Source organism: Rhinolophus hipposideros (assembly GCF_964194185.1).
Source record: "Rhinolophus hipposideros genome assembly, chromosome: 14".
Taxonomy (NCBI): domain Eukaryota; kingdom Metazoa; phylum Chordata; class Mammalia; order Chiroptera; family Rhinolophidae; genus Rhinolophus; species Rhinolophus hipposideros.
The window spans coordinates 59451711-59478863 of NC_138060.1; the positions used below are offsets into that span (position 1 = coordinate 59451711).

The following is a 27153-nucleotide window of genomic DNA, read 5'->3' on the forward strand; positions in this document are numbered from 1 at the left end:
TTACCTCTTCAGGAAGGCGCAGGCTTCCAGAAGTGCTGTGGAACACAACAAAGCAGGAGATTCAGAAACTGGTTTCTTTTGTTGTTGTTGTTTAAATCAGCAAAGCAATCAGAGTCTACTAAAACAGACTTTCTTCTGCTCTTCTCCCACCGCCTTAAGTGAATGCTGCCCTCCTCACATTTCCCCACAGCCTCTCCTCCTAACAGCTGCAGAGCCCAAGGGAGTACTCGCAGCTCTGGCCCTCACCAACCTGGGTGACACCTGCTGTGGCCCAAGTGACACACCCCACCCACCCAACTTGTCTTGAATTGAATCAGCTGCCACACTCTCAAGTGCACGAGACATGGATGGTCCTCTAACTTCTGGAACATGAGCAATTAACAAGGTCACCTTCATGAAAATCTGTTTGCAACGGTGTTCACCTGCTCATTCACAAATGAGTCACTATGCTAAGTGCCGAGGGTTCAGCTTGGACAGACACGGGTGTGCAGTCTACACCATCGTGAGTTGGCTGCTTTCGAGAATAGCCGTACAGCCGGGTTTCTCTGAGTGTAGTTCTAGAACCACCTTCAGCACAATTCCCCGGGAGCAGGGCTTCTCCACCTCGGCACTACTGGCATTTGGGGCTGGGGGATTCTTTGCTGTGAGGACTGTTCTGTGTTTTCTTTAGTAGCCTCCCTGGCTTTTCCCCACAGATACCAGCAGCGCCCCCTGAGTTATGAGTATCAAAAATATCTCCAGCCATTGCCAAGTGTCCCCTCTGGGGCAAAATCACCCCTGGTTGAGAAGCACTGAGATTCTTGGCCCTACCCCCATCCCTGGACCACCCCCCCCCCACCAACACCACCAATTCCAATGCCTCCAACATCCCAGGTGAGGGGCCAGGTAGGACTCTGGATGACTAGAGGGGCACAGGGGAGGCCACGCCCCCTGGAACCTGAAGCCTCATAACCTTCTGTGATGGCTTCTAAATGTGCTTTAAAAATTGAATTATTGTCAGTACTTCCCAGCTAAAATGTTTTTTGAGCATTTGTATTCTCTATAGTTGGTATTTATGGTAACTGTCTAGAAATCAAAATTTGTCGTTTCTCAATACAATATGTGTATATATGTATGTACATGTGTATGTGTGTATACACATGTACACACACATTTCATTTAGTGACTAAAATAAATGATCAGTTTCTAAAAACTCCATGACAGTCACTATCAGCATTATAAAAATTTAGCATGCTATCTACTGCTTTATGTTCTAATTCTTACACCTCATCAATGGGACTGTAATTTCCCGAGGCATGGAGATATTATATTGCCTTGATATTGTTATAGCCATCTTCCTTCTTAGAACGATGTTTGACCATCCAACCTGACTTTCCCCCATGGTGGCTTCTCATGGAGCTACCTATGGTCCACTTACGGGAGGTGGAGCATTGTCTCAGATTACCAACCGCCGTGACATACTCTCGTCCCAAATATGTTTCATATGTCGTTTTGCCATGGAGTTTGGCCAGGCATTCAGTGTTGTCATTGAACAGAAGGTTTTTGGTTTCAGACTGGAACATACAAAACTTGTCCGGGCAGTCTTGTCCATTTCTTCCAAACCTAACCTGTGTCAAAAGGGCACATAGCAAGTGAGTAGCAGAGGAAAACAGGAGAGTTTGTGGATTCAGGAGGCTAAGGACACTTCTTGCATCCGGGATCAGCCCTGGGAAAACTGGGGGGTGAAAGGAGCTGAGTTCTGGCGTCATTTCACTGCCTTGGCAGAGTCTCCTCTTTCCTATGTCCTCCTGCTTCCCATGCCCCAGGTGGCAGACCCACCCTGAACAGCACCCAGGCCCCTCATCACTTGTGGTCTCCCCTCCCACCATCTTTCCTTTCTTAATCGGTGGTCTCTATCCTTAGAACTTCTATGGGTGATTAGGTGACAGCTGAAGATTTTTTGAGAACTGCCCCCAAAATTGATCACCAGCCAAATTCTAATAGGCCAGCTCTCCCAGAGAGGCAGTCTGCATTGGAAATCACCTCTGCCACGGACCGAGTCACTGCCACTTATTGTGCTTGTCATTACCATTCCGGGCGACTGTCTTTAAAACACACCTAGAAAGATGATGTTTCCATAGAAAACTAGAAGCTCTAATAGAGAATCACAGACATAAAGGCAATCACAGGATTTCCTGCAAACCACTTCTCATAGATAGACTGAAATCTACAGAAGTTCTGGGTTTGTTGTTTGTAGAGATGACAAATGCAAGGGCCATGTCTAGAACATTGCTCGGTCAGCCAGATTCAGTAAGCATCACCAGAGTAGGCCACTTTCTATCTAGTTGTGGGAGGAAGGTTTGGTCACCACTCTCATTTGCTCAAAGAACAAAAGGAGGGACAAGGACGGTCACAGTCTCTGAGTCAGGCTGTGAACACAAGTCCAGGGACATGAGACTTAGGGCAGAAATTAAGTCAGTCCCAGAATGCCCGGAGTCAGAAGCTTCAGTTGTCCTCACTGAGACTGGGCAGACCCACAACATGAAACAAATACTGTCACCCCCAGCTTCAAGCAGAGGGACTAGAAAGAAAGGCTTGAGATGGGCTGATTCACCCAGCTCCGTGATGACCCCACCAAACACAAGCCCATGTCATTAAGGAAGGGAAGGAGGCTCAGGTGGTCCGTACCTGTTGGTCGAGCAGCACCTCTTCCAGGTATTCTACCCTCTCTTTCTGAGCTACCACTCCATGATTTGGGGCCGTGGCCAGGTGGCAGCTGTTAGCCTGAGTCACAGGCTTCCGGGTGCCATCAAGGCACAGCAGCTCAAAGTCCTCCAGCTTCAAGTCCTTAGCCCATGCTTCAGTGCTACGGCCTGAAGAGAGAAAAAAGGTGGCATCAGCCACGGCTGCCCAGCTTCGTGAAACGGTCCTTCAAGGTGGGTGTGCCATTCCACTGACCTCTTGAAACGCACACACTGGGGATGCAGTGATGTGAAGGGGAGGGAAAGAAACTTTGTCCTACACAAGCTATACAAACTTCAACCATAGCAAATATTAATGCTGGATCCATACAATGAGACAGAATTCATCCATAACAAGGAGTGAAGGACTGATACATGCTGCAGTACGGATGAACCTTGAAAACATGACGCGAAGTGAAAGACGCCAGACACAAAAGGCCACACATTGTAGGATTTTTGTGAAATGTCCAGAATAGGCAAGTCTAGGGAGACAGAAAGTAGACTGATGGCTGTCAGCTCTGGTAGAGTGGAAAAGTGACTGTTAGGTACAAGGTTTCTTTACGGGATTATGTGGGGATTCGAGAACTGGACTTTGTTGGTGGTTGCACAATTCTGAGAATGTGCTGGAAACCACTGAATAGTACACTCTGGAGGGGTGAATTTTATAGTATATGTATTGTATCTCAATGAGGCTGTTAATTTTTTTTAATTTTTAAAAAAGGAAACCCTCTACCTGTGCCATATTGTCCAGTGAGTTCCAGAAAAAGAATAGCTGGTTTATGTTTAAGAAGAAATTGTTTCTCTCCTTCCTTTCATATTCAAATGCCCTGAGTTTGACCAAAGAAAGAGAAGAACTTCTATGGGTTTATCAAATATATTTAGTCAATTCCAATACAATACAGTTGTAAAATCCTACAGAAGCTTAAAATGAAATTAGACATCAACCTGATCCCTGGAGATCAGTTAGATTAATGGTTCATAAATTTGAGATGGAATTGTCTGTGGGTCATTTGTGTCCGTGTGTGTGTACATGCAAGGTCATTGTTCAGGCCCCTGCCTCTATCCTTCTGCCCTCTCCCCTCAAGAAAGCACTCCAACCATTCTCTTTGCTTTGTCTATTTGTACTGAGGTCATTCCAAATTTATACATCTGAGCTCAGTGCCTCTCCCAAGAGACCTGAAGAGGAAGGAGCGGCTGTGGCTGTTGATATCTGTAAAAGAGGGAGGCAGAAAGTTGAGGCAGTTCTTTCTTAGGGGACAAAATGGCAAGTCATTGGCTGAGGAGGATGGGTGAGGAGGCTGTGTGGTGATGGCTGAGGAGAGGCGTGCATTTTGGAAAGTAGCAGATGGCTAGGAGCCTTGAATTTCATCATTATGATTTTCATCTAGAAGTCAGAAGAGAGTGATGATTATTGAACACTGGCTGGTAGATTACCTTCTGCCATCTACATCTGCCTGTGGTGTTGTTCTCTTCACTCCCAAGGAGGTTCAGGATGGGGGTCTCACATGGAGCTGAATGAAGGTCTACTTTCTTTTTTGAAAAGGGAAATTTTATTTGCATATGTTCAGTTTTCTGGTTTGTTTTTTGTTGTTGTTGTTGTTGTTGTTGTTGGGTTTTTTTTAGTATCATCCACATACAGTTTCCCATAGGCTGGGTCAGGCAGATGGTGTGCTTCTGTGGTTGTCTAGACAATGCCAAGAAACATTTACTACTGAGTATTGCTGGTGTCTGTGTGTGTGTGTGTGTGTGTGTGTGTGTGTGTGCGAGAGAGAGAAACAGAGAGAGAGAGAGAGAGAGAGAGAGAGAGAGAGAGATGTTTCAAAATCAATATGACATCTACAGACGCTATCATGTTGCATATTGAGGTAAAAAAATTTCAGAACTAACTTAATCAAAAGTCTGCAAAAGGGTATACTATACTATCTTCCCAGTTGCAAATCTGAGTCCTGGCTGTGTTGTGATGCCACGGACTCTGCTCTGCAGGAGAAGGGGAAACATCTTCACTTACCATCCGTGTTCTCCAAGACAGTGGCATCTTTCACAAAAGCAACGTCTCCAGCATTCTCAGCCAGGCACCTAAAAGGTTCCAGAAAAATCAACACATGGTCAGAGAAGAGAAACTATTAGATTTTTCATAAATATTTGCTATGTACATTCCAACATCTGAAACATGGAAGTAAACATGGAAAAGATAAAGACAAATATTTCCAGGAACTTACAGTTTAGAACAGAAGATTGAACACACACACACACACACACACACACACACACACACACACACATATATATGTATTTTCCCTCCTTCTAAATGCCCAATAAAATGACATTTATGAGATTTTTTTAAGCTATAGACCCATGAGAAAGAGAAGAGCAAGGAGGGAAAACGAGAAGACAATAATGACAACTTTTGGAAGTTAGAGAGCAAATGGATGAGGAGTAATTGACCCAGCAGAGCAAAGAAAGCTGTAACATAAGTTAGAAGTGGGGAAGCCCAGAAGAGAGCCGATGTGCACTGCAGAACTCCAGAAAGTCTCAACAATTACAAGTTCTAGACACAACTCCAAGTGGCTGAGAACAGGAGGACCACATAGAGCCTACAGATGCAGTTTAGGTATCCTCCTATCCCATGCAGCTGGACATGGTTCCCCCTCACTGGAGGGGTTCACAGGGAAAGCGAACTTGAACAACACTGTGGACCAGAGAACCAAACAGAATGGAGGACAGAGGCCCAACGCAGAAATCAAAGAGTAGTGGAGTGAAAAATCTATATCCTGGAAAGTTAAATCATAGCTCTTTACCCCTCTCAGACTCCCAAGAAGCAGACAGGAGGATTCCATATCTGGAAAATCTGATCCACTCAAGGAAAATATTTACTTATAGGTTCCAATATTTGGATTCTCCACAGTGAAACGACACAAATCAATTGCCCTAGAGTGAGGCTGATACTCATCAAGACGAGGCAACTGAGGCAGAGCTAATAGTCAGCTCGGTACTTCACTCTTAAGTACGGACAAACAGCCAGAGACCACTGGATATTTGAAGAAATGTCAGCAATTATATTCAGAGGATACAGAGACAATGTAGGAGAGAGAATAAAACTTTTAAATTTTAATTTAAGCTATTATTAAAGAGATGAAGGAAGGTGCAACATTCATGAAACAAGAACAGGAAGATCTAAAACAGGAACAGTTAGACTACAGAAAGAGTTTTTAGGAAGTAAAAAGGAATAATCATAAAAATTCTTTAAAATGATATAATGATTACAAGATTAAGCTGAGTAAATACCACAGAAACTAAAAGGTAAAGAAGAGCAAATAGTAATAAAAATAATTAGAAAATGATATGATAATCCGGGAGAGTCTATAATTTAAGAATTAAAGTTTAAAGAGAAAAACAGGATAAAAATTATCAAAGAAATAATGAAGTAAAATTTTCCAGAACTGAACAACTTGAGTTTCTAGACAAAAGGGTCCACCAAGTGCCCAATCCAATGAATTAAACAGAAGACTCACATACAAAAAATCATTGTTAGTTTCAGAACACTGGAAAATTTTTTAAAATAGTTTTTACACTATTAAACCTATCTAAACCTCACTTTTCCTAAAGAATATTTTTCATTCATTGTTAAATATCTGAAAATTTAGAGAGAAATATAAATTATATGTGTCTGATTTAATTACTCTTCACAAAATATTCTTTGTGCAGACCTATTTGTCTAAAACACCTCATAAGTCTTCAAAAGCTTATTCGCTCAGAATTAGGAAGCCAAAAATAAATTGTTGAAAACTCAAAAAAAAAGTTTTCAGGAAGAAAGAAAATCACATACAAAGAACCGAGAATCAAAAATAGTGTCAGCTTTCTCAACAGAAACTCTAGAAATCACAAGACAATAGATTAATGCTTTAAATTTGCTATATGTTCTGTCTATGTTACGTTCTGGATAATTTTTTTCACATATCTCCCACTTTACTTTTTTTAGTTATGTCTAACCAGTTAATCTGGTCAATTGCATAGCTAATTTCAATTGCTGTATTTTTTTCCTTTATAGAAGTTCTATTCCTTTTAAAAATGCTAACTTGCTTTTACTGCTGGATTTACCGGTGACTTTTTCTCCTGTGTGTTTGGTTAATATTTACTGTATACAGCTCATTATTATTGAAAGAGTATTTTTGAGCAGTCTTTGAGGCCTAATCTGAATATGCTGTCTTTCAGACAGGTTGCTAGAGAAACTAGTAGTCTGGGACCACTTTTTAAAAAACTGTATGAGTTGAGAATTTCTGGATCATCCTAGGAGACACAGGTTTGAGCTACAAATCCTTGCAAGAACTAGCTCATGGTTTCAATTTCTCAGGGATAGTGTGTATTCTCCTCCCCGTTAGCAGGAGTAAGCATGAAAGTTACTTCAGGTTCACTCTTACTTTAAAGTAAGTTTTGTCAGAAAAGGTAAATGTCCTCAGGGGAAAGTGGTCCCACTTAGCTCTCTGAATTCCTATTCTTCCTTAGACTTTAATTTAATAATTCCTTATTACTCTGTCAGCTATTCAATGCTTTTGAGAGAGAAAGAGAGAGAAATCACTTAATCCAGCATTTTTGCTTGTTTTCAGTAGGAGAGTTGGGCAAAATAGCCTAGTGCTACCATTCCTCAGATATGGAAATCCTGTCAAAATTCCTAGGAAAAATGTTTTTCAATCTACACTTAGTTATTCAACCAAACTATATATCATTTTAGGTAAAATAAAGATGTTTTCAGATATGTAAATACTCAAAAATTAGCAACTCCTATTCACCTTTCTCAAAAAGATGTGTTCTGTTACAACAAAACCAAAAAAGCTAATGATGTGGGATCCAGGAAATAGATACTTTAACATGAAGAAAGACAAAGGGAAGTCCCAGAACAATGGTCAAGGGGAATCCCAGGACCACATGGAGCCTAGATGGCAGCAATCCAGACTGGGCAGGAGGATGGAAGTCTTCAGGAGTAACATTCCCAAGTAAATGATAAACCTGGGACAGCACCCACTCTGTGTATGTCTTGTTAGGAGAATTAGACTACTGGTAGAGGGTTCAGAGATGAATTAGTGATTTGTTTTTTAAAGCACAGAAAACAAAATAAGTGAATAAATCAGACGTCTGTTAACATTGTACAGAGCATACAAAAACTTGGTACAATAAAGGAAATTTAACCTTATTATCCCACATATTTAATATGAAGATAATATTTCTATACCCTGTTTCCCCGAAAATAAGACCTGGCTGGACCATCACCTCGAATGCGTCTTTTGAAGCAAAAATTAATATAAGACCCGGTCTTACTCTACTATAAGACCGGGTCTTAATATAATGTAATGTAATGTAACATAATATAATATAAGGTCTACTATAATATAATATAAAATCGGGTCTTATATTAATTTTTGCTCCAAAAGACGTATTCGAGCTGATGGTCCAGCTAGGTCTTATTTTCAGGGAAACATGGTATTCATAATAACATAAGCACTGAATATGACGCGCACAATCTTGCTGGGAGCTAAAAGGAAGTTTGTGAAGTTTGTGGTTGTGGGTGGATGAGACACAAGAGCAGTACAAGAGGCTAGATCTTCTTTTTCCATAATAGAAAGTCATCAGAAAACAGCTGACAGTTAAAAAGTAAGAACCAGCAATATAGGGATATTAGTTAGAAATATAGAGGAAACTAGGACTTCCCGTTCCAGCTTTCATCTTGAAAAAACACCAAGCATTTTGTTGTAGTATAAATACTGCAGCGTAGGTGTTTCTGGTGAAATAATACTTTAACATAAGTTTGGTGGGGGGGGAATAAACTGCATGATTTCCTTAGGGTTTTATCAGATAGGTGTGTCTATTCAATATTTCCGAATGGAATCATCACAAGTTTTCCATTTGCAGATCCTTCGTCCCTCAAAAATATTTGTGTACTTTCACAAAATATCTTCTTAGGAGTCACTCAGAGTATAGTAAAAGCTATTTTATATCATCTCATCACTGGAGAGAAAGAAGGCTACTGAATTTATATTAAGAAGTTCAAAGATCAGTTTGATCCCTGTCATTCTCAGATATGTGATGCCATCTGGTGGTAAAATATATTCTTGGAGAATGGAGAAAAGGGGGTGGGGAAGGACTCTGCCCTTCACACCCCTAATATAGTAAGTACCCTTGAGAAACATCCAAATGAATGACGGGATTGTAAAATGTGGGCTGTGGATAGTTACTGCAAATCACTAAGTGCTTATAATTCTGAAGACCTGTTTGTTCTTTTTTCACTTCACTAGTGGAGAATAACAGCGCAACACTGCTTTTTCTCTTTGCCATTTCTAAGGCCAACATCAAAGAGAAAAGTGAAATGTAACACATGATGACCTAGATTGGAGGGTGAGGGTAGTGGCTATAAAAAAGAAAACTCTTCTCCATAAACTTGAATTGCAGCAAGGATTAAGATACTACGTACTCTATCCATTTGATTTTGAAAATGAAGATATGGAGGCTGACTGAGGGGGACTTTGGCTCCAGGCCACAGGGGGAAGCCGAACAAAGCTGAGGTCAGATAGCCCAGGTGCCAGCCCCCACTTTCTGGGGTGGTGAGGATGGTGGGAGGAGCCCTCACTGGAGCTGCCTGTTAGCAGGCCCCCAAGGTGGTCCCTTAGAAATGTGGTGCCAGGCTGTTGGAGGATGAGGCATAAGGCCCTATCCTGGTGGAGCTCCATCACAGCACTCACCTGAAAGCCCCGACGTAGCTATAGTATCTCTCATTGCTGTTGGGCGCGCATTTGTTCTCGCCTGCCTCGTTGCCAATACACAGTGCACAGAGATTCGAGCTCGGGTCTGACCCAGGGGCACAGCTTTGACTAAAGAATTCACCTGTACAGAAGGAACATGGGAAGTGAGTGCTTCCTACCTGAGTTCACATAAGTGGCCTTTATCCAGCAGGGGACGCATCTTGGTTTAGATTCATGATATTGCACAGGACAGATAGAACAATCACTGTCACAAGCAGTGATGTTACCATCGATCCACAGTCCACTAGAAATCAGAAAAGGCTTCAGACAGTAGTCATTGACAGGAAACCTGACTGGGGCAGGGGGTGAGACTCTGTGACTACACAGGGGGTCCTATCATCATAGCCTTGAGTTGGGGACTCAACTGATGAGCTTGGCTACCTGTAGCCCAACCTGCTGGTTGCCTACTCCAGGATCTGATTTCCCCTTTTCCTCCGTAATAGAAACCCTGCTTCTTACCTGGACACCTGGTCCCCTAGACTAAAGACTAGCCTGATCTCATGCCCTGTGGCCGATACAGCGATGTGGCAGGTACTGGCCAGTGAAATATGAGTGGGAGTGCTGAATACCAGCGTCTTGAAAGCATCCTTAAAAGACGGTGGCACGTGCTTTTAGCCCCTTCTCTTCTTTCATTCTGCACATGTAATACAGAAGCAGGGTCTGGCTCTCCCATTGTGACAGGGACCACTGAGGTGTCTTTGAGCATGAAAGCCACACATGTCACAGCAGCCAGATGTTTGAAACCCAGCTCCCTGACACCGTGCCATCGTCATACTAGCTCTGGACGATCAACCTCTGGAATTCACTTACATGAAACAGAAACAACAAACCTGTGTCTTGCTTAAGCCACTACTATTTGGCATTCTCTGTCCTTTTAGCGGAATATAATCTGAACTAACCCATCCAGTGATTTAACCCAGGTTAGGGAGTTAACATGGATTAATATGGGTTGAGGAGAGAGGAAATAGAGGTGACAAGAAAGTCCTGCCCTGAGGAGCAAGTAGCAGCCATTATCGGACTGCAGCCCCAACACTGGAAGAGCCACACCGCGTGCCAGCCTCAGACAGGGGCTGGGGAGCCCCCACCTCGGAGGCAGCCAGGGAGTGGCGGAGAGAGACAATGGCATGCAGTGCTGGGGAAGAGTACAGCCCGCTGAACACCTGCCCGAGGAGACGCCTGCTCAGGAGGTGAGCCGCGGCAACAACATGTCGGACACCCCCACATCACTGGGCCCGCAGCAGGTAAGGGCATGGCTTATGCATGGGGTGTGAGCACGCAGTGTGGCGGGAAGAGAAGGCCCCAGAAGCAGGTGGAGATAGATCCTTGAGGTCTTATTCCATTTCCTTTGCAGTGTGGAGCGAGAAGTCAGTTCTGTTTTAGTAACAGAAGTTACCTGCCATGAGGCAGGCAGGTGCCTTTTCCCAAATGAGGAAGCCAGCACCTGGAAGGAATTTAGATCTGCAGCTCCAAGAAGTCAAAACTAACCTGTGTACTTCTGAGAGCCTGCATCCATTCTTAGGGTGCAGAGGAACAGAGTGATATTCCAGTGTTTGACCTTGGACTGGGGCGGATGAGGCATGGGCCACCACTCAGTGTCCTTGAGCTTGCTTACACCAAAAGGGGCTGCAGGCCCGCAAATCCCCTGCCCCCTCCCGTCCCTGAGGTTCCACAGCTCCACGTGCCCACTGCCCAGGTGGCTCACCCACCTCCCTCAGGACTCCTTACCAAAATTGCAGGAGCCTGTCTGGTTGAAGAGCAGGCCCATGGGGATATTCCAGCCTGCGGTCCTGCCCACAGCAGTGTGGCAGGACTTCTTGCCTCTCAGAGAATTCCAGGTGAGATCAGCATCTGATTTCCTGACGACCGCCACGGCATGATACCCTTGGAGGACAGAAGAGCCAGTCTTACCTTCCTGGGGACAGGGATGTGGACTCGAGTGCAGCTGTCTGCAACCCAGGCCAAAGTAGGTCGGGAAGCATCACCAGCAATGACTCCCCCAGATAATGGGCATGGTTAGGTACCCCAAAGGGGCTCACGCTGCTGTCCCATGTTACAGTGAGATCGATCTGGGCTATGAAATGAGATCGTAAGAAAAGCTGATTCTTTAAGTGGTTGCTAGGGACTGTCCTTGACCAGCCACACACTGTCCCTGAGTTGTAAACCAGCAATTCACCTTTAGATGTGAACTACTAAAGCAACAACCACTGAACAATAAGCGTGACCCCAGTAGTGCATAAATCACCAACTGTAATATTCATTGGGCCAGAGGAATGACAGCCACCAAGCTAAGTGCCATCTGGATGCAGGGGTGTGTGTAACTCCAAGGACCGTCCCGTGCTAAGTCCGAATGAGCCCTACACTGTGAAAGGGTCAATGGGGTGCCAATCCTCCTCCTGACCAGATGCACCTGACAGACTCTCCCTGGGGAGCCCTTCTGGAGATGAGCAAGCGCCAGCTCTGACGGGGAAGTGTGGCTGGTGCACACGGCACGGGATTAGCGCCAGAGGCCAGCAGCTGCCTCAGTGTCACCTATGGGTGCAAGATCCAGGGCACTTCGGGAGACTATCTGGACCACTGTTTCTCATCCCTATGAGATGCGGGTGTAACACCACTCCTTCCACATGGCCAGGGCACATTGCGGAACTCTGAAAGCTCTCTCTCTACCAAGTGTGAAAGTCACTGTAAACATTAACTCTAATTATTCATCTATGAATGGTTTGCATCTTCAAAAGAACGTATGACTTCGAAGGCTGTGTCTGTTGTGTGCGTTTTGTAAATTCGTGCCACCTCTTTCTCTAGCAACAAGAACTTATCCTTGACTCTGAAAGTAACCGATTCCCACTCACCTTCCACGGGTCTATTCACACAGTCTGTGTCACTGCTTTTTTTGGATTCTGAAAGAATGAAAACAAACAAAATGTCATGAAACTCTCGGGTTTGTTGAAAAGTCACAAACTTTTCAATCTCAACCATGCAGAATCAAATTCAAAGAGACTGTCCCCGTTGCTCCAGGCAGCAGAAAAGCATATATTGGCTCACCAAAGGACATGAACACAGATATTCATAGCAGCATTATTTACAACAGCTGCCAACAGGGAATTACCCAGAAGCCCATCTACAGTAGAATGGATCCTAAACAATGAGACTAAATATTCCGCAACTGCACCCTTCTATGCATGAATAGCACACATACAACAATGAACAAGATACTTTAAAAAGCACATGATGTACAACTCCTTTTACATAAAGTTCAAAAATAGGCAGAACCGATGTGTGCTTTTGGAAGTCAGGAGTCATTACACTTGCTGCAGTAAGGGGGCTGGTGACAGGTGGACACAAAGGGACTTGTGAAACTTGCTGTGTCATGATCTGGGCACTAGTGCCTGGGCATGCAGCAGTTTGTGAAATGTCATTCAGCTATACACTTATGTGCACTTTTCTGTATGTACATTATACGTAACTAAAAAATCTTTTCAAAAATGAAAAAGAGGAAACCAATGTGTGCTTTGTCAGTTCTCAATAGAAGAGACACTGTAGGCAACACAGCCCCTTTTGTTTGTTCTTTCCCAATTCTCCTGTTTGAATGTGTCCATCCATCTTAATGTCTCCATCTGGAGCCACCTAGTAGGGGTACTCCTGCTGAACTCCACCCCATAACCCAGAGGGAATAAACCAGAGAGGACACCACCCCACCCCCCACATACTTACTTTGGTTCTCTGCCAGGACAGGCACCAAACCACATTTGCCTGCAATGTAGATAAATCCTCCATCCAAACTCATAGCATCAGCTTCTCCTTTCTGCCAAGACAAAGCAAATCATCTGCACCACAGTCAGGCTCTTTCCTGTCCCACCTGCCTATATAGCTCTCTGCAAGAATGGTTTTATGGCAGGTATCCCAATGAAGTAGCAGAAAGAGGCAGGGGTGTTTGAACTGAGCACCCAAAGGACACAACGTGCACTCTTAATTCCCTGCCAGCCCCACATGCCTTTCACACCATCATTTCCATTGGAAAGACCAGGCACAGGCTGCACTACCCCTCTGTCCTCTGGACAAAACCCTACCTGTACTCCAAGCACTCTTGGGACGCCCTCCTGGACCAGATGCTCCCTGAGACAGATGGGACCAGCTGGCCTTGTCTCGTCTCCACTCATTAGCCCCACACTCAGTGCTCCACAGAAGTGGGTCAACAAACGAGCAGAAAGAATTAAATGGGCTCGCCATCAGAACGACTGAGTCCACACTCCAACATGGGAACACAGGTTTATCAAGAGCCCCAAACTCCCTCTTTGGCCCCATCCTAATTTTTTTTTTTACAACAACATTAAAAATAACAGGAGATGTGGATAAAGACTTCTATTCAAGGATACTCCTCATGGGGTTATTGACAGTAACAAAGTAAGGGGACAAAGAGGAACGGCATCGTGACTAGACTGAGCCACACATGACTCAGCTTTGAATGGTTTGCATCTTCAAAAGAACTTATGACTTCGAGGTGTTTTCAAAGAATATTCATGTGGGGAAATGGTGGTGATGTACTATTAAGTGTACAGGGCTCAAAAACTACCTAGCTGGAATGATCCAGCATTGTTGTCAGCCTGAGTCGCTGTCCCCAGAAATCCTGGAGTGGGAAATTACCAGCACTTTCACAGTGGTGTCCCTCTGTGAGGTCCCACGTGGTATGTATGCATGTATTATTGTTTGTTTGTTTGTTTGTTTGTTTTACATCATTCCTTTCTGTATTTTCCAAAGTACCTGCCATAATCCTGCGTTGTTCTTATTATATAATCCGGGGAGTGGCAAGCCCACAGTAAACAGCTCTTGAACTAAAAGCTGTGCCTGTTTGCACACTGTGTGCTGTCCCCAAGCAGACCCTACCCAGGCCATCCTTCCTAACTGTCCCCCACCCCTGGCAGTGCCTCTTGACGCCCCATCAATTCTAAGCAGATGCCCGTGACCTGGGGTCTTCTAAGGAGCCCACTGCCCCCACCCACCCACCCGAATGCAACACAGGCTCCCTCCGCGGGAGGCCCCCTACCAGGACCAGGGCGATGCAATCCTCGGTGTTGGCGGCTGTGGCACAGGTCACTTTCCCCGAGCTCTTGTTGCTCCACAGCTGGCACTTGTGCTGCTCCTCGGGGCCCACCGCGCACCACACGACTTGCTCATGCCGCTTCTCCACCTCCGCAGCCGCTGCCCAGAGGGACACAATGGTCAACAGGAGCCCTGAGTCTTGCGAGGGACTCTCCCACGCTGCCGACCTCCATGGGGCCGCAGCTCCACTGACCCAGAGCGCCTTTCCTGCTCGACACTCCGGCAGAGGCGGACCGGACCTACTTCTTGGGCAGAAGAGTCTTCGGGCAGGCCCCTGCCCTTCTCCCCCTCCTTTCTCAGCTCCCAGCCCCTCCTTCAGGGGGGCTTGCCCACCTTGTTTTTCATTCCTGTTCTTCCCTGGCCTTCTAATCCACCCTTCAGTCGTTAGTATAATGACTCGCCTGATAGCTCCATTCCACAGGATCAAAGCTCCAGGATGCAGAGAGAGTGGCAGCCCCACGAGACCACCTAGGGGAGCTTGAGCCTGTCCCTGACTTCCCCTGGGGCCCACAGTCACCACCAGTGAGGACAATGCAAACTCTGGATTCACCCAGACTCCACCCAAGCCCCCCAGTAGAGGAAGAGCCGTGGCTCATCAGACCCCCTGTCGTATCCCCAGCCAAGACCAGGGCCCAGGCACAGGGCAAGGTGCCACCAGGCCTCTGGGCTCACCCAGAAGAGGCCTGGCTCTCTTGGTTCATGTTCATATTTCTCACTTCATAGGTATCAAGTTGACTTTTCTGTCAGGGCTGGTGAGCCTGTACAAAGGGACTCAGGTGGCCAACACCTTTTAGAGACACTCCCACATGCCCTGACTTGGTCAACAGAAGACATGCACAAATGCCTCAAACCTAGCACGGTGAAGACCTCCAGTGGCCAGGAGATGGACGAGTGACCACTACAGAGCAGAGCCCTACACACGAGGTGGTGTGAGGTGCTGTCCCCAGAGGGGCTCAGCCATGGCCCATCACTCACTTTCCTTCAGGTTCCTGATGGTTGTGAGGTACTTGGAACCAAGATACATCCCAGCATCTATCTTCGAAGGGATCCTCACAAACCCTAGAGCATTATCTTTGAACAGCAGGTCCTTCTGCCCAGGAGGGGAGCTGAAGAGCTGGAATGCCGATGACTTGCCTTTTCCAAACTTGTTCTAATTAAGGAAAAACAGAATTTATGATGTCAGCGGTCAATAAGGAAGAAACAAAAGCATGATGTTGAAAAAGAGTATCTGGAACTTAGGGATGATTCTGAGAGCAGGAACCTTGTTTGATTCCTCCTGCAAGGAACTCGTGCCATCCCTGTGACATAGCTCAGTTACAGCTTATTCTTTAGAGCATTGCTGGAGTCCAAGCACCTTAGAGTCCTGAAAATATTGCATTGTCCTCCCCGCTTCTGCTCCAGCCCATGAGACACTGTCAGTGGGTAATGCTGGAGGTGCTGCATAGTTTCTGCTGTCCAGAGTACAGCCTAGGCAAGCAGTCCACTGAATTCATAAACTCCTGTGCAGTGAGGCTGCAGACGGACTTCGAGAGTGGCGGGAAGCTAGGGGAGGAAGGAACCTCCCACCATCTAATCCACCCAGGTAGAGGGACTGTGGGGGCAGATACCTGTGCCTGGTTGAGAAGCTCCCAGATTGAGTCCTCCTTGCCATTCACACTTCGGGCCACAATAGCATGAGAAGGGACCCGGGCCAGGTGACACTCCTTGTATTCATCCACTGACTTCCGAGTATTGTCTGGGCAGAGCAGCTCATACTGGTCCCTGTCGGCCTTATCTGGCAGGTTCTCTGGGGAAAGAGGAAAAGAGGGGTTGGGGGGCCCAGGTGAGCCTCCTCCAGGCAGTAACCAGGAATTGTTGTTCCTCTCCCCCCATGAAGTTGAGCTGGAAGAGACATCTTATACCAGTGACAAAACTGGGGAGTCAGAAAGGCAGTGGATTGCTCCAGAATACTCAGAAAGGTAAAGACAATGCCAAGAAAGCCTTGGGGGACAGCCCAGTGTTGCTCTGACTGTATCATATGGGCTGCCCTGGGATTGTAACTGCTGCCTGCTGAGCCCAGGAGACTGAGCCAGACCCCATCTGTTTCCATGGCAACCCCACCTAGAAAAGGGTCACATGATAGAGACAAATCTAGGCATCAGCCAAGAAGTGCTGCCTTACCCACATCTCTAGAAAAAATAAAAATGACAAAAATTGTAAGGGAGGAAATACAGTTGAGTCACCTCCCAATACTGGCTGTAAGAAGGGAAAAGACTATTTATATGAGTGAGTTCAGCCCAATTTGGAACTGTTCATCTATATCATGTATAAATGGCTTTGGAATATGCAAGATGACAGAAACCTGATCAAGTCATTTTATGAGATTAGTATAAACTTGATCTCAAAATCAGAGAAAGAAGTACAGGAGGAAAGAATTGTAGGCCTCTTTTACTTGTAAACATAAATGTAAAGATGTCAAACAATATATTTGCTAAATCAGTCTAACAAGAGTATTTTAAAAATGAATCAATCAGGATTAAGGTTTATTAGTTTATTCCGTTAATAAAAGAATGGTTGAACATCAAAAAAGCTGAAGTAATCCACGACATAATGAATTAAAGGAGGAAAACCGTGAAATCATCTTAGTAGGTGCCAAAAAAGCATTTATATGGTCAATGTCTATTATGATTTTTTTTTTTAGTTTCAGAAAACTAGTAATAGAGAGATCTAGAAAAAGTTATTGAACTTGAGAAATGCCATTTATCCAAATATTATCTATAGCAAAATTGCACTAAAAGAAGAAAAATTAAACATTCATTTAAAAATTCGGAACAAGGCAAGGATGGTAGTTACCACACTGACAACACAATTCCAGAAGGTCTAGATTACACAATTTACAAAAGCAATAGGAGATGTAAACACTAAAAGGAAAAAGAAAAGCTCTATTTAAAAATATTGAAATCATCTACATATAAAAGCCAACAAAACCAAGAAAAAAACAAATAAAATTAAGAAGAGAGTTCAGCAGGGTAACACTACAAAAATCAAGTGTTATCCTAAGGATTAGCAAAAAACAAACAGGACCTAATACAGACTATACGGTCCTATAATAGCAACTGAAATCATTAAATAGTAGTTAGCCTCAGCCCACACCCCCAAAAAATGCATGAGGCCAACAAAGAGAAAATTTTTAAGTTCTACTAAAGATATAAAAAGAGGTATTACCAAACAGAGGAGATTTATCATAATCAGGGATTGGGCAATTTAACATTGCAAATATTCAATTTAAATTCAAAATAATTATAATTAAAATTAAATTGTGAAGTTTATACAAATTCAACAAAATAATTCTAACATTTTAGCTTAAAAATTTTGAAAATGAACAGCAAAGTGTAGGGTGAGAAAGCCCCCCCTCACCATGTCTCTCTTCCAGATATTAAGATGCTGTACCCAGTACAAGTCAGGGTAATAAAAGCAGAAAATACAAATACGCCAGTGAAGCAAAATAGCTCAGAAATTGATCCGTGAATATATACAAATTTGATGTAGAAGTGGCTCCCCATATCAGCAGGGGGAAAGTGGAATTTTTTATAGTTGTTACTATAACAATAGTCTCACTATAAAGGGGAGAAATGCTGAAGCCCAATACACACCTAGGTCAAGTACATATAGACAAATAATGTTGCAAGAGGCTGTCTTTAAATCTTATTGAAGGAAATCTTTATGATTTGGAGTGAAGAGGGCATCTCTCAAAGACCCCCAAAGCACAAACCAACAGGACAAAAGCAATCGATTTCATCGTATCAATATCAAGGACTGTTCCTCACAGGAGGCTAGCAACAGATTCTTTGACTGAGAAAAGATCTTCCTAAAGTCTAAAACCAACAATGGCTTGGTATTTAGAGAGAAGGAACTCCTATCCTTGGATCAAAATCATGAAGAAACAGTCATGAAACTTAATAGAAGAGTTGTCTGAGGTTATGAAATAAGAAAGGGAAGCCCAAATTCCTAGCAAATATATTGAGATGATCAAACTCACTAGATGTCAGAGAAATGCAAATTAAATCAACAATGAGGTATTTATTGCTTTCTAGTCAAAAAAATATGAAAGTCAAAAATACCCTAAGTTGAAGTTGTGGGGAAATGAGTTGCAGAATTCTGGTGGGGGTGTAATTCCGGAGAGTAACCTGATAGCCCCAGGTAAAGTTGGGGGCCTTCTCCAGTGGTCCTGGGTGGAATATGGAGGGTCTGTCCCAGTGGTCCAGGGTAGAATGTGTTCAGCCTGTGCGTACCCAGCTATGGTGCTTCAGTGTGTGGTCCCTCAGAGACATCCTCAAGCAGGACAGTAAGAGGACACTCATGAGTCACGCTGTCTGTGGTAAAGGGAAGGACAAGGTGACCTCGTCCACCACTATGTGATAGATCAATAAAATCTGGTGGTCGCCTTCCGTGGAGCATTCCTCAGCTGTTAGAACCACTGAATTAGACCCACGTACAACTCTCAAACACAAAGTGCTGGGTGGAAAACCTTGGCTGCATCATGGTTTCTGACACTCAGGAAAAATTCTGTGAGCTTAGAACCCAGAAACCCAAACCAGCATTGGACATTGTGCAAGAGCACATACATGTCAGAAGACATGTGTGACGTACTGAGGCATGGTGTCTGTGAGGGGAAAGAGAAGGGCAGTGGAAGATTTCAAGAAAACTGGTCATTTAAACTATGAAATTACATAAAACAAGAGCTGTGCCTTGTAGGAAACCTTGGTAATAGGTGTGCCAAGAACTGAGGAATCGAATTAGCTCGGCATTCAGAATGATGATAAAATAAAATAAAAGGAGGCAGCCCCCACAGCTCTTCTCCCTGCTCTTACCAAACACGGTACTCTCCTTGACAAAAGCCACGTCTCCAGCTCCATCTTGCAGACACCTGTGAAATGAGAAGGAACCGGAAGGATCAGCACAGAGCAGGCCGCCCCAAATTCTTCCTGGTGGCTCCCAGTGGAACAGGGCCCTGGGGCTTGTCGCCAGTGCCTGTCTTCTCCTCAGAGGGCGGGACTCTCAGGCTGTGGGATATACCGGCTGGGAACGTGGCAGGGGCCACCTCCACATAGAGCCTGAGGAAGAAGGCAGGGGTGCTGGCCAGACGCCCCATCCTTTAGCTCTAAGGGCTGAGAGAGCAAAACTATGTCTTTCTATGGAAAAGAGAGCTTTGAAGCCTCTATACCAGGGGACAAAGACTCCGTATTCTTGGCCATGTGGTTCTTTCTCCCAGGACTGAGTGGGCAAATGTACCCTGGCCAGCAGAGAAGTGGGGAGGCCTCCCTCTGGAAAAATGCCTGAGCCCAAGGCGCAGATGGGGGGATAAGGAGCAGCATCAGCCTGATGAGGGCAGAGAGGATACAGGGGCCAATCAGGCAGGGTTCACTATCTTCCAGCTTGGGGCAGGGGTCGGGGGAGGTTCGGTTAGGGCAGACCTAGTCAGCCTGGACACCCCACCATCCTGCCCAGCAAAGAGCCTGGCACTGGCTGTCTCTTGACAAGACTCCTTCAGTCCCTCTGTGGTTAGAAGTCAGCAGTCAGAACACTAGTCGGGACAACAAGGGGGCAAAGCAGATTCAGGGTTCTCTGGGAAGAGTGAGGGAGCCACTGCTAGGTGACTGCTTATCAGGCTGGTGTAGAGATGAGGGGGCACATGTGGGGTCCTGGGGGGGCTGGAGGGGAACATGCACTGGGCAAAGTCATCACCCTCATTGGACTCAGTTTCTCTATCTTCACAGCAGTAGGAGTCCTGGTCTGCTTCTCTGGTCCCTACAAGCTGATTGAAGTCCATTTGGGGTCAGATAAAAGGCCTCCTGGCCTGGGGACATGTAGCACTCGGGCCAATGGGGAGAAGAAAACAGTCTCACTTACCTGAAGGCACCAGAGTAGCCGAAGTACGGCTCCTGGGAAGAGCAGGCACATTTATCTTCCCCTGTCCCCGTACACAGGCTACACAGGCTGGGGTACTGTGTTCCATCCACGCAGGGAACACAGCTAGCAGAGAAGTATTCGGACACAGCTGTTAAATACAGAGAAATAGATCACAGAGTGTGAGCCAGGCTGGCCACAGCCAGTTACACCTCCCAATGTGCGATCCCCTCTGGGCAGCCCCTTCTTCCTCCAGTGCCAGACGTGTCGTCTCTGTCATGAGGTTGGGAGCTCAGAGATGCTCCTTGGCTGAGAGCAGACTCAGCTCCCAGCTCCCAAAGGCAGCTGGTGCAGAGGTCCCCACCAGGACACATCGAGCTGGTTCACCTCACCTCCTCCTCAGAGCTATCCCACCTGTTCACCTGTATGGTCCTAACATGGCTGTGTAGGAACTGGAATAGAGACAGACCCCTGCCTGAGATCACACACAAACCCCCAGCCATCTTACCTTCCTGAAGGGGCTCTGGGGGCCCTGCCCAGTTCAGGTATCGACGCAGGGTGCCCATAGGGATGTTCCACCCAGCAGAGCGGTTGAAGCCGGTGTGGCAGGACTTCACACCTCGTGTTTCATTCAGCTGAAAGTTGCTGTCTTTCTTCACTACAGCCACGGCATAATAATAGGTTTGTGGCTCTGCAAAGGGGCAAACAGAATTGAAAGCTCTTGGCCTGCACCCAAAGGAGAAAAACAGCCCACCCTGACCTAGCCCCTGATGGGAAAGGGACTCGGGTGCTTCAGTGTCACCTGCTGCAGAGCAGCCCAGAGCCTGCCCCGATTCCCCAGGGAGCACACAGGGTCCTCCCCGAGTCGGTCAGCCTCTGGCACAAAGAACACAGTGATTCCGGCCCCTGCAAGTGTGATGCCGTCTGAGACACTACTTCTGCCATTCAGCCACTCTGACTCCGCTAGCCCAAAGCCACCCCGGCTCCGGGTCCCCAGGGGAGACTCACGTTCCTTGGTGCCGTAGACCTCTGCTGCTACAGGTCGCAGATTGTAGGGGTCCAGGCCTGCCTCAAACACCAAACCAGCATCTAGAGTCACAGCATCTGCCTTGTTTGTCTGAAAGCAAAGAGGCCAGACTGGTTGCAGGAGAAAACCTGCAACCTCACCCAAGTACATGGATTTCAGGATGACAGGATGACAGAAAGTCAAAAGGGTAAGCTTTTGATTATGTCCACTCACATCCTGTGAGAAATGGCACGAGCCAAGGGTCCCTCTTTTGGGACAATGAGCACCAAACCAACTTCCTTAACTCCCGAGGTTGGCACGCGGTCCCTTTTTCTTGTGCCTGCCCACCTGTATCGCTCTGCTGATCACACCCTCCACCATCCTTTATATTTAAAGTTGTCTGTTCTAGAGGCTTTCTCCCCTGTTTTAGCTCTATATTTATTTCTTTTAAATTCTTTTTCATTGGATAGAAATTTTAACTCTTAAGATATCTTGGGGCCGGCCCGGTGGCTCAGGCGGTTAGAGCTCCATGCTCCTAACTCCGAAGGCTGCCGGTTCGATTCCCACATGGGCCAAGGTCTCTTAACCACAAGGTTGCCAGTTTGATTCCTCGACTCCCACAAGAGATGGTGGGCTGCGCCCTCTGCAACTAACAAGGGCAACTGGACCTGGAGCTGAGCTGCGCCCTCCACAACTAAGACTGAAAGGACAACAAGTTGACTTGGAAAAAAGTCCTGGAAGTACACACTGTTCCCCAATAAAGTCCTGTTTTAAAAAAAAAAGATGTCTTAAAATTATCATAATAAACCATGTTCGTCCTCTTTTGCATGTTACTTCTCATATGCTTCCATATTTCTTGTATTTGCAATCTGGTAAAGATAATATTTTGTGCACTGCTTTATTCATCTAAAACTGTATACATTTTTTCTTACTTTTATAGAGACTTTATTGATTTTACAGACTTCATAATATTTTATTATAATGTCGTTGTTCCAAAATTTATTAAGTAATTCTCCCAAATGTTCAGCACTTGGGTTATTTTTGACTTTTTTTTCTGTTAAAACTATGCTTTCATGGATAGCTTTATCCTCATAGCTTTTTTTCCTTTGAAGACCTTTGTGGTGGGTTAGGCATCTAAGGGTGGAATCACCCAGAGAATTAGCATGTGTATTTTCATGGCCTTGACTGCTGTCGCCATTCTGCTTTCCAGAAAATCCATGATGCCAATTTAGAATGCCACAGACCCCGAGGATCAGTTTCACTATAGAATCACCAACAGGACGGGCTTTCGTTTTATGAAGTATTATCACTTTAGAAAATGCAGGTGCTAACAAATTGTTTAAATCTGTGTTTCTCTGATTATTAATGGGAACATTTCCTAAGTATTTTTATTAATAATGAATTCCCTCTTACGAATCCTCTGTTCATATCATTTTTCTTATGTGATCTTACATTTCTTACCCATTTGAATTGCTTCTTTGTAGAATGTAAAAGGAATCCCCTGTCAGAACTGGTGAATATTCACTCTGGGGCTTTCTACATTTCTTGTTGTAATGTTTTTACTGGCGATGGATTAAATTTTCTGTATTTCAAAATCTGTCAGTTTACTTAACGATTTAGTTCATTGCTTAAAAGCTAAAGATTTCCCTTCCTGTTTGTCCAAAGGCCACAGTTGTAAAATCATATTCTAAATCATTGCTCAAACTAGATTATTTTTATCCTAATTACTGTCCTGATACACCTAAATCTTACTGGAAACTTTTACACAAATCACCCACTCTGTGCTAGAGTCCAGTACACATTGCCGTGGCACAGAGAACATATGTATTGAGTGAATCAGTAAAAATTATTTCAGTCGATCTTTTATCTCAGAAAACAAAAGGAATCTGAAATCTTCCACAAGCTATGATTCCCTTTTCTCTCTTCGTGAAAATGCCTTGGACAAATGTCTTTTCCGGGCCTGGTGCCCTGGCAGGCCCTGCCGCACAATGTGATGTGGGGACTACAATCAGCTGAGATTATTTCTCTCAGGGTTTAGAGGTAATGATCTTCCGGAGGCTTTGTTAGGATGGTGCAAAAGTAACTGCGGCTTAAAAGAGTTCAAAATAATTGCAAAAATCACAATTACTTTTGCACCAACCTAATACCTTTCAGAGTAACCTTGACTTTTGCCAGTCTTACATATTCATCCAATATGACTATTGCTCTGTCATTTTTGTGCAGTTGTTATTAACAAAATTATGTTGAGATCTGTTTCCTTACCCATTTTCTCTCTACGTTAGAATGTTAATTTCTGCTTTCAAAATAGTATTGTGTCCTATAAGAGAAGACAGGTGCCCAGGAAGGAAAAAAGGAGGAGTGGAAAGCAGGTTTTCTATTTTACGCGTTCCTTTCCCTTCCCTTCCATTCCATTTGGTCCCACCCAACATAGGGCGCTTGCTGACTTACTGCGATGGCCTTGATACATTCAGTGGGGGAGGCTCTCCTTATGCAGGAGATAGAGGGGCCGCCCTCTTTTCTCAGATTCCGTTGGAATTTGGAGCATTTTCCTGCCTCTTGTTTTGATGTGGTGCACCATCGAACGCTATTCCTAGGGGCGGCCAGACACAGTCCTGGGAGAAAAAGGCCAAGGAGTAAGGGCTCAGCCACTGCCCACGGAAGAGACTGCCTCCCCCTCCGAGGGAGTTTTCCAGACTCCTCCATTCTTTCTGCTCCTCCCCTTCCCTCTCCATTTGGTGGCTAAGTCAGGCTACTCTCTTCAGGTGGAGGTGTCTTGCTGGCCTAATAAGCACTCTGTCCTGGCCAGAGAGCTGTGATTCTCAGTAAATCGTAGGAGACAGTCAGAGCCTCTGGGTCCTTTTCTTTCCTATGATTGACACATTTCCCACCCCTAGAAAAATGATGGTGATCCCGTGTATCAGTTTACAGAGCTCTTCACCTGCCTTGTCCCACTTGAACCCGGGAGGTAGGCAGAAAAGGGATTATTGTTCCTGACGTGGAACCTGGCTCTTGAGGAGGCTGAGTGACTGGCTGCTTAGCAGGGGCAAAGTCCAGCCGAGAATCCTGGTCCTTCTAAAGTGTTGCATCTACAAGCATCTACCCAGGGAATGTCAAGGAAACGGAAGAAAATACACCCGACTCCTTGTCAGTGGCTGGAGCAAGTCGTGTCCCAAATGGGTCAGTGCGCCTGAGTTATCACCATTCACCTCTGTATGAGAAAGACTGGTTCTCCTGCCAAGCCTGCTTTTGTTGCTAGAATCTATGCAATTGGGGAAGAGGCTGGACCAGATGTGCTCACAGCTCTTAAAAACCACATGGATGCCTGAAAAAGGGCATCTATAAAAAACCTACAGTGAACATCATATTAAAGTGGTGAAAGACTGAATGCTGTCCCCCTAAGGTCAGGAACAGAAAGGGCGTCCACTCTCACTTCTTCTATTCAATATAGTACTGAGGTCCTAGCAACAACAATAAGGCAGGAGGGGGAAAAAGATACCCAGACTGGGAAGGAAGAAGGAAACAGGACTTATTTGCAGATGACATGAATTTCTATGTAGAAAATCCTACAGAATCCACAAAATGCTTTTAGAACGAATAAGCAAGTAAAACAAGGTCACAGGATACAAGATCAATATACAAAATCAATTATATGTTTGCCTACAAGCATTGCATAATCCGAAAATGAAATTAAAAATATAATTCTATTCACAAAAACATCAAAAAAAAATAATACCAAGGAAAATATTTAATAAAAGAAATGCAGGGTGTATATACTGAAAATTCCAATACTTTGCAGAAGGAAATTAAAGAAAATCTAAATAAATGGAGAAACATTCATGCTTTACAAGCCTCAGTGTCATTAAGATGGTAATGCTCCCTAAATTGATATAGAGAATCAATACAATCCCTATCAAAATTCCAGCAGGTTTTTTGTTGTTGTTGCTGTTGCAGAAAGTGATAAGTGGATTCTAAAATGTATAAAGAATAAATAAATAAATTTATATAAAATAGCTAAGACAATTTTATATAATTTATATTTATACAACTTATTTTATGTAATTTAGGTAGAATCGCCAAAACAATTTTGAAAAAGAACCAAGTTGGAGGAATTTTACTTCCTAATTTCGAAACATACTGTAAAGCTACAGTGATCAAAACAATTGGGTATTAGCATAAAGGTAGACATATAGATCAACAGAACAGAATTAAGAGTCCAGAACTATATTCTTATATTTACAGTCACTTGATTTTTGACAAAGGTGCTAAGACAATTGACAGAAAGGATAGTCTGTTAACAAACGGTGCTAGCACAATTAAATATCCACATGCGAAAAGATAAATTTAGAGCCCCACCTCACACAGAAAAATTAACTCAAAGTGGATCACAGAACTTACTGTAGAGATAAAGCAATTAAACTTTTAAAACACAAAAGAAAACCTTTGCAACCTCAGTTAGGCAACGATTAATTAGCCATGACACCAAAAGCAGTCCATAAATTTTTAAAAATTAATTAATTGGACCTATAAAAATTCAAAACTTTTGTGTCTCAAAAGACAGTTAAGAAAATAAAAACATGAGCAACAGACTGGGAAGGAATTTGGTAAAGGGGACCAGAAGGCACGGACAGGTATTGCATCGCACTCCCTAGGTTTGGGGGCATAAGCTCACTGCTGATCTCTAATGCCCCACCTCCCTTCCATCCAGGAAGCTTCCAGCCCTGCCTAGATGTCCTAAGACAGAAGGAGGCTGCATTAGACTGGGTGGGGGTGGGGAGCGTGCTTTCACTCCGACCCCCACACACTGCCTAGGTGCCTAGGGGCTGCAGCCCATCACAGCCTTTCTGCTGCTGCTGCCTCGGACCCTCCTTTCCACTGAGGAAGCCCTTCGGCCACACACTCACAACACTAATGTCCATCACACGTGAGTACCCTCAGAGTACCCCAGAAATTACTTCAGATACTTAGGTACAGAATTAACAATTGTTTAGTCCTTTCTATTTAGTCCCTTCTAGACCGGGCACATTTCAAACCAGAAATCTACAATTCCTCTCCACCCTCTGACAGAGGGGTCTCATCAGGAAGGTCTGCGCCTCCACCAGGGGGCGCTCTGCAGCGGGAGGCGTGTGTATACCTCTGCCTACCCTTGCCACCTCACAGCTGTGTGGGAAGATGTTTGGACATTTCCTTTAAATGAAGAGAGGCTCTGTCTGGCCCAAGTTACAAGACCCTTGCAGGAGCTCAGATCTGAGCTGCAGCTCTGCTGTGAGTCTTGGGCAAGTACTTGCCGTCCGTCTCTGTGTCTCATTTTCCTCCCATGTAAACCTCGTGTCACGGTACTATGGGTAGGACAAAATGGGACAGGGTCTGGGAATGCCCTTTGGGAAGCTCTGCGCAGTTCTAGGCATGCGGCGACTGGCTCCTCCCCAGGCAGGTGGGCGGGACCGGCCCCACCCCGGGGTGCCTCTCGGGCTGCAGGCGTTTGTGCCAACGCGCCAAGGAGCAGCGACCCGGGCGCCCACCGGGCAGGTGCAGTGACCGAGGCGCCCACCCCGCGGGGCGCAGAGACGGGGACGCTCGCCTGCCCGGGGCGCGTCCGCAAGTACCTGCACTCACCAAGGGCCCCGAAGGACAACAGGGCGAGGAAGATGAGCTTCAT

General features: G+C 45.1%; 1 protein-coding gene across 1 annotated transcript; it reads right to left on the reverse strand.

Annotated features, from left to right (window-relative positions):
• On the reverse strand, positions 1 to 27153 carry LTF (lactotransferrin; the record flags this gene model as incomplete). Its single annotated transcript, XM_081072375.1, has 17 exons — positions 1 to 35; positions 1418 to 1607; positions 2668 to 2852; positions 4729 to 4796; positions 9452 to 9593; positions 11237 to 11392; positions 12358 to 12405; positions 13220 to 13310; positions 14550 to 14704; positions 15581 to 15755; positions 16213 to 16391; positions 19456 to 19511; positions 20495 to 20642; positions 21000 to 21182; positions 21500 to 21608; positions 23946 to 24109; positions 27111 to 27153. The coding sequence occupies 17 exons, from the start codon at positions 27151 to 27153 to the stop codon at positions 1 to 3; spliced, it is 2127 nt and encodes a 708-aa protein (XP_080928501.1).